The 16168-nt window shown below is 35.8% G+C and overlaps 2 protein-coding genes across 3 annotated transcripts; one reads left to right on the forward strand and one right to left on the reverse strand.

Annotated features, from left to right (window-relative positions):
- The first annotated feature begins 3085 nt into the window (after positions 1-3085).
- LOC130717219 (uncharacterized) lies at positions 3086-6609 on the forward strand. Its single transcript, XM_057567367.1, has 2 exons — positions 3086-3411; positions 3924-6609. Exons 1-2 carry the CDS (start codon positions 3358-3360, stop codon positions 6177-6179), a joined length of 2310 nt encoding a protein of 769 aa, XP_057423350.1. The 5' UTR covers positions 3086-3357; the 3' UTR covers positions 6180-6609.
- Positions 6610-9013: 2404 nt separating this feature from the next.
- LOC130717717 (uncharacterized) lies at positions 9014-13945 on the reverse strand. Of its 2 annotated transcripts, none has more exons than XM_057568057.1 (5): positions 13819-13945; positions 12319-12692; positions 12131-12222; positions 11567-12040; positions 9014-10295 (listed from the first exon to the last, which is right to left on the reverse strand). In XM_057568057.1, exons 2-5 carry the CDS (start codon positions 12682-12684, stop codon positions 9317-9319), a joined length of 1911 nt encoding a protein of 636 aa, XP_057424040.1. In that variant the 5' UTR covers positions 12685-12692; positions 13819-13945; the 3' UTR covers positions 9014-9316. The 2 variants fall into 2 exon arrangements, with proteins under 2 accessions (XP_057424040.1, XP_057424041.1); XM_057568058.1 differs by having other exon boundaries at positions 13746-13862.
- Between the last annotated feature and the right edge of the window lie 2223 nt (positions 13946-16168).

Below are 16168 nucleotides of genomic sequence, written 5' to 3' on the forward strand. Positions count from 1 at the left end.
GATCTAAGATAAGACTATTAGGCTTGGGTTTTTGAACTGATGTCTTGATTTTTATATGAGGTCTTCTTTACAAAAAGACTATTGAACATATCACATGAATGATATGTCTTTTTAACTTAGTAAAATTTTTTTGGAACCTAAAGGCTTTGCTTGGGTCACATAAGCCTTGGGCCGGCTCTGATCTCCTCTTGTTACGAACGCTATAGCCTATAAACACTAGTTTTGCTCGGGGTGTAAACCTCGCCTTGGGGTTTTGGTTTTTCTTCCTTTTCCATTTGTTTTTGTTTTTCCTTATCCTCTTGTACCAAATAAAAGTCCTTGTAATAATTCATCTTCACTAAAATGAGGCCAAAAATCCTATCGACATATATAATTATAGAAATGAAATCCTTGTAATTCATCTTCACGACAAAATGACCCAAAAATCCTATCCTCTAATTAGTGGAACCGAAAGAATAAAGAGCAAGAGCAAGCCAATTCCAAATGAAAGAAACTGAATAACTGGAAGTATCTACACGCGTTACGCGTGGCTTGCATGACTTCCACCGATTTTCCACAACTAATCCTCGCACTCACATTCGTTCCCATATCTCCGTCAGTCACAGTCTCTTTTCCTTACAAACCAATCCATTGGGCTCTCTCTCTCTCTCTCTCTCTCTCGAGCTTTATCATCGTCATCAGATATTGATTATTTTTCCACTTTTTATCCATATGTGGCTGAAATTTAAGTTCAACAAAAACATAATTTGAGTTTTGAGTGGTGTTCCTTCTGCTGTTTATTTGACTTTCATTTTCTCAACCAATCATATTTACGCATTAAATAACATTTCAAATTTTTTATTTTTATGTTATTTAAAATGACAAAAATATATAATATTCATGAAGTTTATACATAAAAGCAGTTTAATAATTATACACTCATAATTTAAATAATTATTTTTATTTAAACATGCTATTAGGTTTCACCATTAAATTAAAAAAAAACATTGAAAAGATTTGATTTTTTTTGTTACAATAGGAAAGAAAACAACTAACTAAGAACGTCCTGACATAGCAAGGATATCACTGTTGGTGGTAGTTGAGACCAGAGCTTCCAATCCCAATTCTCATTGACAGCAAGCTTGGCGAGGGCATCGACAACCTTGTTCCGTTACCGGGTACATGAATAACAGACACTTTGGATGTATAAAACTGTTTAGTTAAATTCTTTTAAAAATTAAAAATTTTAAATTAAAATACGTGTAAGCTTCATATAAAATTATTCATTTTGTTTGGCCTAACTACAATTTTACCTCTTATACGCAAATCCTCGATAAGATATATGTGTTTTATGGTGATTTTAAAAACATTGTTGGCATAAGTTTTTGACATCCACTAATGTAACATATAAATTTGTGGCGATCGATTAATATAGTGTTTAAAAATTATCGATATCAATTTTTTTGAATATTTAAACCATCACAATCTACATGTTCGTGTGTTGCTGCTTCTCATATGTCCACAAATAAATTTTTAGAAGTTAATGGTGAGACTAAAAGTCCCTCAACTCAGGCTTTTTCATTTATAATAAAATTGGCTCAAGAAGAATTAAAGTTTGAACCAACCAACCACTTGTGAATAAATAATTTCTTATAGAATAATATTTCCATATTCTTACAAGGCTTAAATATGTTGGAGGCCCCTATAAAATAGGGTTCCTTTGGTTTAAGCCCCTACAAAATTTTTTCTTGGGAATAAGCCCCTAATGAGAAAATAATATATAGTGATAAGCCCCTGCCGTCAACTTCCGTTAAAAAATATATGAGTCAGCAAACGGAGCTGACGTGGACCTTTGCCACCTCATCAAGTGGGCCCACAAGCTGTTGACGTGGAAATGAGAAGAGAAATATGAAAATGTCAAATGTGGGATTTGAACCCAAGACCTAGAGCATAATGGGCAACATCCTTCCCACTAGGCTACAAGCTGCATCTTTAATACAAGTGCAAAATTTGATATATATCTCATTTAAACTAACAATTTTTTTTAAAAACACCATAATCAGGATTCGAACACCATAAATGGAGGATCATACTCAATGTCCTTACAATTGAGCCACTGGCTCATTTTGTTATTCATGCGCACAACAATATATATATATATATATATTATGTAAAAAAAAAACAAGAATTCAACCCCACTTAAATCATAAAAAACTATTATTTTGTTCTTTCAGTATATATACTCATTAGTACTTAAAAAAAGTCAATATATGAACTCTAATAAATTTGTAAGATTTAACTTTTTTACGTTTTAAAGTTTTGTAAATATGTTTTTCTATTTACATTTAATATTTTATTTTGTTTCAAATTGATACATTATATAAGAGCGTCTAAGAGCCTAAAAATGTAATTTTTAGATCTACCACATCAAATTTATTTAGCATTATCAGTTTGTTTTTAAATATATATTTAGTTTTGCGCTAAAAATACATGCATAAATTAGGCATTGACTTAGTGGTTAGAGCCTCCTCCATGAACCTCTATGTTTTGGGTTCAAATCATGCTTAGGACATTTTTAAATTTTTGGTTGAAATATTAGCAGCTTCAGTTTAAATAAGATATATATTAAATTTTGCACTTATACTAATGATGCAGCTTGTAGCCTAGTGGGAAGGATGTTGCCCATTATGTTCTAGGTCTTGGGTTCAAATCCCACATTTGGCATTTTCATATTTCTCTTCTCATTTCCACGTCAGCAGCTTGTGGGCCCACTTGATGAGGTGGCAAAGGTCCACGTCAGCTCCGTTTGCTGACTCATATATTTTTTAACGGAAGTTGACGGCAGGGGCTTATCACTATATATTATTTTCTCATTAGGGGCTTATTCCCAAGAAAAAATTTTGTAGGGGCTTAAACCAAAGGACCCCTATTTTATAGGGGCCCCCAACATATTTAAGCCTTCTTACAAAAATGCATACGTTATTTTTTGACATAAACACAAATAACAAGCGAATGAAAATTAAAACGTTAACACAAAAAAAAAAAAAATATAAGTGTCTCATCCTATTTAGTATTTATCATAATTTCTTGTCCTCATTTAATCCGTTTATACAGTGCCATGGTTTACATAAAAGTAGCTCGTCATTTTCATTATCTGAATCCAAAACTTTGATCGACAAAAAAAGAATAAGAATCCAAAAATCACTTCTTGCGTAAAACTTGTCATTGTTAGAAGTTCACAATTAAGCTTGCTTCTGCGCCGCTTTGTAAAATCAATTCTTCTTTGCTTCTTCTTCTCTCTATTCAGCATCTTCTAAAAACACTGTTTGCGTGCGATTGTTGATGGCGTTTGTCGATTAGTTAACTGCAAATGCACCTATGGCTTTCTCCTCCGCATCTCTTCGCTCTTCCTCTTATTCCTGCAGCTCACAGGTTTGGTTCTTCTCTTTCTATGTCGGTTTTCGATTGTACTTTGAAGTTTGTTCCATAACATGTAGTATGATTATGTTGTTGAAATCCAACAAACAGGGTTTATGTTTCATAAAAAAATAATTTAATTCAAATTTGGTGAATCATGATTTGTTGTGAGTGCTTTTTTCTTGATGCAATACTTGTTGTGATTTGTGCCACAAATTTTATAATAATTAGTTAAAAATCTGCTGGTTAATATTAACATGTATGATTATGTTGTTGAAATTCAACAGGATTTATTATGATTTATAAAAAAATTAAATTAATTCAAATTTGGTGAATCTTGATGTGTTGTGTGCTCTTTTGTTCATGTAATGCTTGTTGTGATTTATGCCAAAAATTTAAAAATAACTTCTGTTTGTTTCCGATTGTGCTTTGCGGTTCCGTAATATGAATAATCTTGTGGAAGTTTTAATGAATAATTAAAAAAAATTGATGGAAATCTGGTGAATCTTGATGTGCTGTGTGTGCAGTTGTGGTGCTCTATAAGGTGCAATACGAAGCAGTGTAGTAGAGGAGGTTTGGTTGTCGTCGGAGGGAGAAAAGGTCGAAGTGTAGGGAATGGTGTTTGTGTTGTTAGGTCGGTGTTGAATGACAATAGGTCGAGTGTTGGTAGTTATGGAGGGGCTGAGCCTGCTAGGGTTCTTCTGGAGAGGTTGTTTGAGCAGACGCAGAAGCTGGAGAACCAGATGAGTGGTGGGGAACAGGATCTTCGGGGTTTGGAGACGGATCTTTTGGCGGCGCTAACGGCGATGAAGGAGAAGGAGGATCATTTGCAGGAAGTGGAGAGGGCTGTGGTGTTGGAGAATGGGAAGTTGAAGCAGGCGAAGGAGGAGTTGGAGAGGCAAGAGAATGAAATTGAGGCTGCTCGCACCAGGTATGAGAGGCTTGAGGAGGAGATGAAGGAGGCTACTGGTTCTTTGGTGTCTCAAGCTGGCCAGATAGAGGAACTGAAGCTCCGGCTTAGGGATCGTGATCATGAGATTGCTGATGTCCGGAATGCGCTGTTTTTGAAGGAAGAAGAAATGGAGAAAATGAGGACTGATTTGGCCAAGAAGAGTGAGGAAGCTGCTTCTGTTGATTCTGAGCTCAGACAGAAGGCTCAGCTTCTTAGTGAAGCAAATGAGGTTGTGAACAAACAAGAAGTCGAGCTTCAGGAACTGAGGAGGGCTGTCTGGGAAAGGGAAGAAGAACTCCAATTGTCTCTGGCCCTGAGGGAAACTGAAGAAGAAAAGCTCAAGGTTACAGAGGCAAATTTGGAAAAGCAGGCGATGGAGTGGATGTTAGCACAGGAAGAACTTAGGAAGCTGCGGGAGGAGGCTTCAAGACAAGCGCAGGAAAGTAGTGAAACACTGGAGGATTTCACAAGGGTAAAGAAGCTTCTCAGTGATGTGAGGTCTGAATTAGTTTCATCTCAGCAATCACTGGCATCTTCTAGATATAAAATGGAAGAACAAGAGCGTTTGTTAGAACAGCAGGCGGCAGAACTTACAGAGCAGAGGGAAAGTGTTATGTCATACATGGATAATTTAAAATATGCCCAAATAGAAGTGGAGAGTGAAAGAACAAAACTTAAGGTTGCAGAGGAATTGAACAAGGAACTTGAACGGGATCTGTCCCTCGAAAAGGAGCATATAAAGGAGTTACAAGAAGAGTTGAAGAAAGAGAGAGCTTCTTTGGAGCAGACAGTTCAAGAAGTGTCTTTGCTTCAGGAGGAATTAGAGAAAAGAAGTGCAGAATTTAGGGAAGCGAGTGCGCTTCTTCAGCTCAAAGAGTCAGAACTTGTTGATGCTAAGCTAGAAATCCAGCACTTGAAATCTGAAAAGGCTTCTCTTCAGGATCTCTTGGAGGAGAAAGACATGGAACTTTACAATGCTAGGAAGATGCTGGTGGAGGTAAGCCAGGAAATTTCTGATCTTAAGATGCTTGTGAACTGTAAAGAAACACAGCTTATTGAAGCGGCCAATATGCTCAGGGAGAAAGATGAGCACGTGAAGATCATCGAGAACAAGTTGAATAATACAAACCTGAAGGCTTTCGAGGCTGAAACTGTGGTAAAACGAATTTTAGACCTCACTAATCAACTGGTTACTTCCATTAATGATGAAGACATAAACTCACCGAGACCTCTAGATGAAATGGGTAATCAACTACTCGAGCAACTTCTGGAGGAACCTAATAATGATTTGAGGTGGCAACAAAAACGGCTTGAGAATCAACTTGAGCTGACCAAAGAAAGCTTAAAAACAAAGGAGATGGAAGTTCTTGCTGCTCAGAGGGCTCTAACAATAAAAGATGAGGAGCTTAAAATGACTCTTGCAAGATTGGATGCAAAAGAGGAAGAGTTCAAAAAAGCTAAGGTGGAGATGACAGAAGATGCTAATGATCTTCAAAGGCTGTATGCTTTTGCACAGGAGAGAATTGGTGAGAAAACTATGGGGGACTTGGCAGTTGAGAAGCTTCAGCTTGAGGCAGCTCAGCTTGAAGTTGAAGCTTGTACAAGCGCTCTGCAGAAACTTGCAGAAATGAGTCGAAAACTATTGAATACGGCGATCCTGAGTGTTGAGGCTGACAACTATATCCTGAAAAATAAGGATAGTAACCCCAACTCAATCAAAAACATCAATAACATTGATGTTTTCAGTGTGGTAAAAGCAGGAGTTGCTCGACTTTCATCTTTGACTGAACAGCTTGTGCTAGAAGCGGGTATTTCTGCTGCTGCAAACTAGAAGAGGTATTGAAGAAGGTTGGGCAGCGATAATGTATGTTGTTGAGGCCAAAAGCCATTGCAAGGCTAACCAGGCTTTTTGGTGGATCATAATAATATCTTCACTTCATTTGCAAGATATGCGTAGCCATCATATCTGTTTAGTTGTGGAGGTGAAATCTTATTGTTGTACTATATTCATTCAGAGTATATTTGATTTGTTTTCGACAACATGAATAGATGGAAAGAGTTTAGACTGTTTTCCCTCATTTTCTACTAAATCATGTGTTGCATCTTGCTTTCAAGATTGTGTAAAAGGAGTGACATAACTTTGTATAAGACTGGCTTGTAAATATTCGTCATTGATGCTACTGTTAAAGGTGTAGCATTTATAGCAGCAATGCTGATTCATTGCAAATTTGCAACCATCTATAATATTTGTTCAGATTCAATGAGCATTCATTTTTTTATCAGCAGTAAAAAACATTCCAAAACAAAAAAGGTATCAGGCTGCAAAAATAGATTGAAGATCAAGGTGAGAATTCACACCAACGATTTTACTTACCCCACCACCCTTCCAATTAAATTTCCTAAACTAGCTCTACCATCACTCATCCCATGACGTCTATCGAAATTTAATTTCTGAAAGCTATTTATTCTGGAAATTAAATTTCTGAAGCTTTTTAATAGTTAGATTTGTTTCAAAAATTAGCTCCATCATCTTGCAGTCACTTTCCACCACCAGAGGATCATGGCCATACTTGGACCTCCTGTCCTCCACAATTTACCTGGATTGAAGTGTATAAATAAAAATATGGTGGCAAAACACCCCCTCCAATTTGACTCAATTTTAAAACATCAACCGGACAAATTAACAAAACTTTAGTGGTATTTCATTTTGATCTAAACTTAACATACCAGATAAGAAGAAACCCTTGCAGACAAGAAGAAAAAGCCCTACTTGTGCCTCTCATTTTCAGGTGGCTTTCTACCCTCTTTAGGATATTTTATTTTCTCTTCTTTGTGAGATGATTTTGCAGGTAGGTTTTTTAGCTTTTATTTCTTCCTTCTCTTCTTTTCGCCCCCATCGCTAAGGTGCTACCAAACTTCAAGTGAGAAGTCTAGATTCATTCAAGTGGGACAGCCCAACAATGAAAGTATCTCTACCAAGGTAAAAGAATGTGTTGAAGTTTGAATTCTGGAGCTCCCTATTAGTGGTGGTGTTTATTTTCCTTCCATTTCCTTTATTAGTTTTTTAATATTTTAGTGATTTAGAGCAAGCAAGTCCTGATTGTAGTAGGGGTGTGTTCTGGGTTGGGTTGGTTCATATTTGTGGTGAAATAGAATCTGAACCGATCAACTTTAATTGGTAGGTTTGATTCAGTTTTATAAAAAATATTCAGCAAATTCGAACCAAATCGAACCGACAGTTCATCGGGTTGGTATATACAACATAAATTGTTAGATTTTAAATTTTTATCCATATATATTATCACTTTTATGCATAAAATTATTAAACAATGAACTATTTTGTATTTATAATGTAACTTGATAGTCTTTTAAATAAAATATAATAATAAAGTTGGAAATTAAATATATACTTAAAGAGTCTTGACAATCAAGATGAGAAAATCAAAATATTTAAGAAAAATAAATATATAAAAAATTTATAAATAATAAACTTTTAAAGTATAAATATAAAACTTAAAATAAAAAATTAATTGAGAGGTGAATTAGTTTGGTTTTAAAAAATTAATATGTGGACCGAACGAATTGGTTCATGTTTAACATGAACTGGACCAATTAACCAAACAAAATTTAAACTAACTATATTGGTTAGGTGTGGATCATCGGTTTTGTACATGTTTGATTTTCAGTTCAAAATAATATTTTGTACCTCTTAAATCGAGATCACGATTCCAATACACATTCATACAATGGAATGCCCTTGTTGAATTAGGTGAATATACTTTCACATTCTACCAACAGAAATCCTAACAAAACAGCATTAGGTCGAGCCGACTCGATGAATACCCCTAATTGTTGCGGTGTTTTGTTGAATTGCTCTTATTACGGTTTCTAAATCATTTATTTGTCTAAGTGTGCTTTAACTTGTGTTTTAGCTTTAAAGTTTAATCCATTCTCTTATGACAACGTGCTACTTCACCTTAGTCTCCGCCTACTAAAATTTGATTGGTCAAAGTTGTTTCTTGCGCTATGCAAATGTTGTCTAATATCAGAGAAACGTGATTGGATATAACATCTTTCATATGTTCTATTTCTTCCTGCCATAATTTTGTCTAACATGAAGGAAACGTGATTGACTATAACAATTTTGTCTAATACTAGGAAACGTGATTGGCTAAATCACCTTTCATATGTTCTTCCTGCCAAAATTTTGTCTAATACTAGGAACATGATTGGCTATTACACCTTTCATATGTCCTTCCTGCCAAAATTACCAAGGATATCAACTTTAGCATGTTTTTCATGCCAAAATTTTCAAGCCATGTTTCTTAGTCCAGAGCTAACGAATTACTAGTCAGAAATGTTTATTGGAATGTTTTTAAGTCAGAAAACAACAATAAATATACTTTCCAGAGCTAACAAATGACTAGGAAAAGAAACAGAATCCAGTGGTGAAGTCAAACAACAATCCAAGAATCAATACATACATGTATCTTTTGATTCATTGATAATTTCATTCCAGTGTTGTTAATGGCGGACTATGGCGGAGAGCCAAGAACCCGCCATATTTGACAAATAATGGTGGCAGATTGTGGAGGGATATCGGCCATGGTGGAGAGCCAAAAACCTGCCATGAAATTTAGCCATGGCGGGTATTTGATAACACTGTTTCAATCAAATCTTTCCATTCCTTTTTAAAATTCAATATGCATATCGTGAAATTTCCATAGTGTTTGACTGTTTGTTCACCATACAAGCAGCATTTTGGAAACTATGTACAGAGCTAATCCTGTAAAGGATATGTACAATTTCACCATTCAGAGATAGCCGGGATGGCATTTAAGCATATTTCAAATGATGTTGGTTTAACTTCACAGCTGATGGACTTTGCTTCATAGGTCTAGAAACTAGTCAATGCATGCTACAAATATTAACTGAAGGGGAAGCTAAAATTACCTACCAGTGAAAGTGTTATATACCACCTTTAAAAAGGATGTTACTCATGTTAGCAACTGAAGGAACCCATGTTGTGCCAGGAGCTATAGTACTAGAGGATCTCCTTGAAGCATTGCTGCCATTTTGACCTTCAACATATTCATTTTCGCTTTCTATTGCATTGACCTTCGCGTTCCTCCTCACTTTCTTTCCAACCAATGTGCCTAGTTTGAGAGCTGTGAAGAGGCCAAACACAATAAGAACAGGTCTAACTGCCCAGTGATGATCCTCCACATGTTGATACTTTTCTATCATCCCGGGACAAGTCTTAAAATTAACCACTTCAACCTCGAATGGATCAGCCAAGAATGTGCTAGATTCATTCCCAAGATTCAGCATCCCTGGGAACTTGACAATCAAACACCCATTAGGGAGGATCCATGAAACCCTACCAGTAGCCCACGCACCGCCTCCCCTTTTGCGACGCCATTCAAACCGAGGACTCGAAACAGTGTCTTTCAGCTTGACAAACTGGCCCACACAGAATGATTCTGCCATTTCTAATTCTGAGGAATTTCCATTCCAAAGGGTTTGCAGCCCGATGAATCCAACAGTGACTCTACCATCTTCGCGATTGATGGAATGCAAAATGCCCACCGGTGAGTGTTTCTCGTTCTCATCTCTTAAGCGCACCCAGTCACCGGCTGCCAAGCCAAATGAGACGCGTTCGAGAGTCGACGCGTGAATTCTCACAGGGTCGTGAATACCGTGGACCCTCACGAGAACAAAACCATGATCCGCATTGCGTTCTAAACCAACAACAGTTCCTTCCGAGATTTCCATGTTTTGAGCTTTGCATGAATTGGAAGGCTTTCTAGATCGGACCATGTCGCCCACCTGAAGATGATCCTTTGAGGGGACCCACTTTGTGTAGCCCGTGCTAACTGATTTGGGAATAACTTTCATGATTCCCTGATATCTCCATCCTCCATCATTGGACAGTTCATTCAGTGAGCTGCAAGGTAAGCAGAATGATTAAGAATCAGGTAATAATATTCAACATGAAGATAAACAGAAAATAACCATTACAAACAATCCCATTCTTTTCTACAAGGTTATTGCTTAGTTTGTTCTGGTACAGACATTATCACCAGATTCTATGTGGCGGTGATGTGGTGGTGCATCTTCAAGTTAACTCAATAATTTACCTAGTTATGCAATGGTGTGCATTTGTAATTGATTAACACAAGTACACAACATTTGTGAAAGATAATAATACTGCACTTTCCATAATATAATGAAAGGAAGCTTCGCGCTTCTTCTTAGCAAGAAAAATATTGGAAAACTAACCACTATGCCTTTATGCCCAGCAGTATTTAGTATTTACTACTCTTAACTTGAAAATTCATATAACTTGAATAGTTACTAAAAATCATTCCAAACATTGAATAAATTGCAGGTTCGGGAGGGAAAGTCATCAGTTTAAAATAGGTCATTATCAAAAGGTAGTCTTTTTTTTTCCTTTTAAGATACTTATACATCATGTGCCATCCTAAGAAAAAGCTTTCCTAAAAATGGAGTTGACTTTGACTTGTACAACTGTTGAGGATATTCATAAAGTTCATGTGATTCTTCATATAAACTAAACCAATCACAAAATTCTCCATCTAAATCCCTGTTCTGATAAATTGAATTAGTCTTTCAGTGATGTCACTGCTTAAATGTGGTGCAAACATGCTGTTAAGTTGACTTTGCATATACAAAGTAAGAACTGCACGTCTGCACCTATAGCCAAAAGAAGAAGAATGTGTTCAGAGCTATAGGCACAAAGATATTAATAATTTCCACAACTTGGGCCTTTCTCTTGATACTGTATTTTGGAGAAAACAATATAGACAAAGTTACACATAATGATGATGGAATGATTAGAAGGAAGAGACATCACCAATTCAATTGCAATGCCAAGCAAATAAAAAAGTAGTAGAATCAAAACAGTGGAGTGCAGCAGAAAAATGGTGTTCTTTAGAAAATTTATAACTTATTAAAATTTAATAATTAATTCAAACTCTAATATAACCTCGACCTGTTGTCCAAAATGGAAAATAATCATTCTTGGTATTAACAAGATCTATACAAGGTTATACATAGTTTAATCAGTTAAAAATATAGCAATTTTCTAGAAAAGATCTAATAAGTTCCCCTCAAGTGATAACTAGTACATCTAAATCAAACAAGAAGCTTAATTAAAAGAAAAATTGCTTCAAGTTCTCATATATGGATACAAACCTTTTAAAGACGCTCAAAATATCAACCATCAGAGGGCGATTTCTCAAATCATACTCAAAGCATCCACTAAGGATATTCTCAACCGAAGAAGGAAGGCCACTCGGAATATGGGGTTTTTCATACTTTTCAACAACCGATTGGTATATTCCACTAACAGGACATCCAAACCAAGGTTGATTACCGGTCAACATCTCAACAATGGTACATCCGAACCCCCATGTATCCGTTTCAAAGGATATCGGGCCTCTGATCTCCGGTTCCCATTGTTCTGGAGCCATGTAATTTGGAGTTCCAAGCCTCTGAGCCATATCTGAGTTAAGAAATGAGGAGCCAAGCAAAACACTAGGAATACCAACATCTCCCAAAATTGCTTGATCATTATCATTGAGAAGAGCATTGAATGGTTTCAGGTTGAGAATAAGGATCCCTTTAGAGTGAAGTTCCACAATACCTTCAGCTAGATTGATTCCATACCTGCAGCCAGTAACATGTAGCATTGATAAGTTTTTCCCCATCTTACTATATAAAGATAAAGATAAGCACATTTCATTGAAAACACATCACCTCAAAACATCATGCAAAGAAATAAAGCCTTCTCTGAGTCTAGCCATCTTATCACCAATTGAACCCCCATACAAATTCATAATGATGCAGATCTGTGAATACAAATGGATATATTAGAATCATACAAGTAAAAAAAGGTAGCCAACAATCTTCTATATACAGAGCTAAATGTACAGTCCAAATCTAACCCTTCCATTTATGATTGAAATCCCATGCAGCCAGCAAACGTTAGAAACTCCTTGGCATTTAAAGTATAACTCGTTGAATTTCTCCAATACAATCTTCACATGATCTTCTCTGATTGGATGGAACATCTTAGCAGCAACTTCATGGTGCTCATCATAATCTTCAGTTGACTGATGATGGGTTGCAAGCCAAACATCACCAAAGGGCCCCCGACCAATTCTATGTCTCAGTTTCAACCTTTCAGGTTCAATCCATGGATTAGTGCGATTGGATGAGGCACTAACAGTTCTAAGGATGTCAGGATCTCTATCCAAGATCTCATAATCAAATGAAGGAGCTGATGGAGTAGCAATGACTTCTCTAGACATCCCTGAATCTGAAGTTGTATGTACATTAAATATTCATAAATCAGCAAATGCATAAATCCCAAGACATATAATCAAATTCAAATGTGATGATTGACATTTGAGCTTCTGGATATGAATGTGCAGACAATAGTTCATCCTTAGTTAAAAATAAGTACAAGATTGTAAAAAGAGAAGCTGTAGTTATGTAAACAAGAAAAACAAACTACATCTTATTTGACTTATCTCTACAAGCAGGCATGTCAACAAATTTGCATCCCTTTGTAACATATATATGGATTTTCAAATTTCAAGGAATGTTTTTGTTTCCCTTTTCTATCGATTTTGGCCATAATCATGTGCCTGTGAGACAGAAAATCACGAAGAGAAAAAAATGCGACTCGTAAACATACATAAATATTTGACAGATGGGGAAGGATTCACAGACTGATCTCAACTACAAAATACTCTTCATCAATATCACCCCCCAAATGAATATTCTGCTAACAATTAAACCACATCAAAACCATAGTTGACATAAATGCAATCAGAATCAAATGAAAACAAAGGAAAAAATAAATTCAATGACTAAACTGAGCTTGAGAAAATAATCACTTCAACCCTAAGTCAACTAGTACAGGCTTTCATACATTCATCTCTAGATGGTGAACCACAAATTGTAAACAATTCCAGAGCATTAAACACCTGAATAATATATGAGGAATTGAAAGAGCCTAAGAAATTCATCTTTCACATAGAACAGAACAATTCACTCATCCTCCACCATGCAAGTCAAGACATGCAAGCACACAAGTGAGTAAATTCAAATCATCATCAGCACAATCAAAAACCTTCTCAGAAACAAAGAACAGATCATTCACATAACATAACCAAACCAAGTAAATTTTAAACCAATTATTTTTCAACCAACAAGAGATCAAAAAAATGAAAACTGAAGAACCAAGAACAGTAAAAGGTTCAGATGTATAATAATTAATAACCATAATAAGTGTGACTGTGGTGTGAGAGTGAAACTGTGAAAGAGCTATGAAGGAATCAAAGACTTAATAGAGAACAAGGTTTACCTAAATTCAAAAAAAAAAGTGGTTTCTTTTTTGGTCAACAAAAAAAAGTGTTGTGTTGTGTTAAAGAAACAACCTTTGGAGTTGGAGGAATGGAATCTCCGAGAAAGCAGAACCGTAGTTTGAGGAAACAAAACGATGAATCTAATTTACAAGACAGAGAGAACAAGGACAAGAAGGGGAGATTATTTAATTCAGAGGGTATTGTGGTAAATGCGATAAGGGACCCACTATGAGGTGACACGTCGATTTATTCGAGGTGACACGTATGTGGAGTATTGCAGTGCAACGTTAAATGTGCTCTCTCTTCCTAGTTCTTGCTTAAACGTAAGTTGCGTTGTTGCTTGTTGTAGTTTCAAATTCGAATCTATTTAATACAAATATTTAATAAATATAAGATCAATAATCTATAATATACTATAATAAGATTCACTATTTTCCGATGAAGAAAAAAGAAAAATATAGAGGATTCATTCAGAGATCATTCTTAGACTGCATACAATGGAGGTGTTGAAAAAGAAATTCAACGGTTGGATGATTGCAATGGATGGTTGAATAGGAAGTTGAATATTAAGCTGGTTGAATGAGGAGGGAGTGGGGAAGTTCAAAAAAAAAAAAGGGAGGGGAGGTCACTTAATACATTTGGTAAAATCTCATTGGTTGTTGTGATTTTTAAATTTTTATCTCATCCTAATTATTCGGGGTCAACTATTTCATAGTAAATTATTTTTATTTTTATTTTTTATTTCACCAAAGTTCATCATTTTTTTGTCTATAAATAGAGACTTAGTTAATTTGATTTAGACATGGAAAAAAAAACGACATTTTTTCATCTATATCTCGTCTTTATTACTTGCAAAAAAATTAATTAAGAATATAAAATTAAAAAAATAAATTTCAAATAAATTATTAAATTAGAAAGAAAATTTTTTAACTCTTAATTATTTTAATTTAATTTCAATCGATAATTGTTATTAATATATAATTAAAAAAACATAAAGAAAATAAAAATATGAAATAAAAGTAGGTGGGTAGGGTGTTGAATTTTACTAAACAAATCCATTATAGTGAGTAAAAATTAAATGCGCGTTTTATTAGGTGGAAGAGATAGAAGATGATGTGGAGTGTAAAAAATGAAAAAGGAGGGTATTGAAAATCAAAATCATTGTACATAGTCTTACTAACGTGAAAGATCTAGAGGGCTTTGGCTGATGTGGCAAACAGACAGGGCTTTGGCTGATGTGGCACACTGACAATTATTCAAGTTTATTCAATTCTGGTACCCTCTTTTCCTTCCCTTGCCTTGGTTTTTTTTGATAAGCCAAATAATATATTGATATGAAGTACAAGGGGTACTTCAACCCAATACAAAGATAATAGAAACAAAAACAAACAAGAAAAAATATACACCCTTGACATATAAAGCTTTAGAATTGTGCCTCAATAAAGCAAAGAGTACACAATAAAAAGCCTATGTTACACCCCAAGAATTTGATTACAAATACCAAACACTACTTCTAACCCAGTGTAATAATACCCCCTCACCCTTTTAATTCCAAGTCTCAGCACCTTAAATGTCCAAAAGGAGCAAATCATGCAGCAAGTTGAAAACAGCACAGTCTTAGAAATCCACTGGCCAGTAGTGTACTAGAAAGACATATATTATAACTAGTTCAGCAGGATAGCAAAATAGCAATTCCACATGCACCATATTCAGCAGAATAGCTGTCATATATTATAACCAGTTCTCTCATAATGACAGGAGACACATCCCTGGATTCATTTTCCACTCAAACCAAGAGTAAGAAAAATCAACCAATCGAGCTGTTAACCATTGCCAAGACTTAAGTTGAATCTGCTCCAACATTTGAGCTGTATCCACCTCACCACCTTTAAAAATTACCCTATTCCGCAGTCCCCACATGGTCCAAATAATTGCCAACCAGATTGTAATTTCACCTAATTTTTGCCTTCTACTACCTCCTGTGGAAGCAAATTGCAGTAAATGTACCTCTGGTAATGGAATGTGAGCTGTAGAGATACCCAGCCAAGCATAGCATTCATACCATATCTGCAATGCATGACGACATGAAAAGAGCAGATGCGAGCATGTCTCCTCCTCCAACCCACATAATGGACAAAGAGCTTCAACAGCAGTATTTAAAACGCATCTCTTGAGCAGATTATCACGAGTCTGAATTCTTCCCAACATTACCCGCCACGCAAAGGCTTTCATGTTTGAGGGTGCAGGCGCAGTCCATATCCATGAATATACAGGATCTGGTTCATCTAGAGATTGTCCCTGCAAAAAAACATAAGAAGAGTTAACTGAAAAAGATCCCCCCCTCCAACGTCCACAGCCACCTGTCCCGCTTATCCTCTACTAACTGCGCACTACCCAAAACAACCATTAACTCCTCAAGCCA

This window comes from Lotus japonicus, chromosome 5 (assembly GCF_012489685.1).
Source record: "Lotus japonicus ecotype B-129 chromosome 5, LjGifu_v1.2".
Classification (NCBI taxonomy): Eukaryota; Viridiplantae; Streptophyta; class Magnoliopsida; order Fabales; family Fabaceae; genus Lotus; species Lotus japonicus.

Coding starts and splice junctions, on each gene's coding strand:
- LOC130717219 (XM_057567367.1), top strand. CDS start 3,358: ATGGCTTTCTCCTCCGCATCTCTTCGCTCTTCCTCTTATTCCTGCAGC. Junction 3,412..3,923: donor CTTATTCCTGCAGCTCACAG/GTTTGGTTCTTC, acceptor CTGTGTGTGCAG/TTGTGGTGCTCTATAAGGTG.
- LOC130717717 (XM_057568057.1), bottom strand. CDS start 12,684: ATGTCTAGAGAAGTCATTGCTACTCCATCAGCTCCTTCATTTGATTAT. Junction 12,223..12,318: donor TTTCAATCATAAATGGAAGG/GTTAGATTTGGA, acceptor TTGTATTCACAG/ATCTGCATCATTATGAATTT. Junction 10,296..11,566: donor ATTTTGAGCGTCTTTAAAAG/GTTTGTATCCAT, acceptor CTTACCTTGCAG/CTCACTGAATGAACTGTCCA.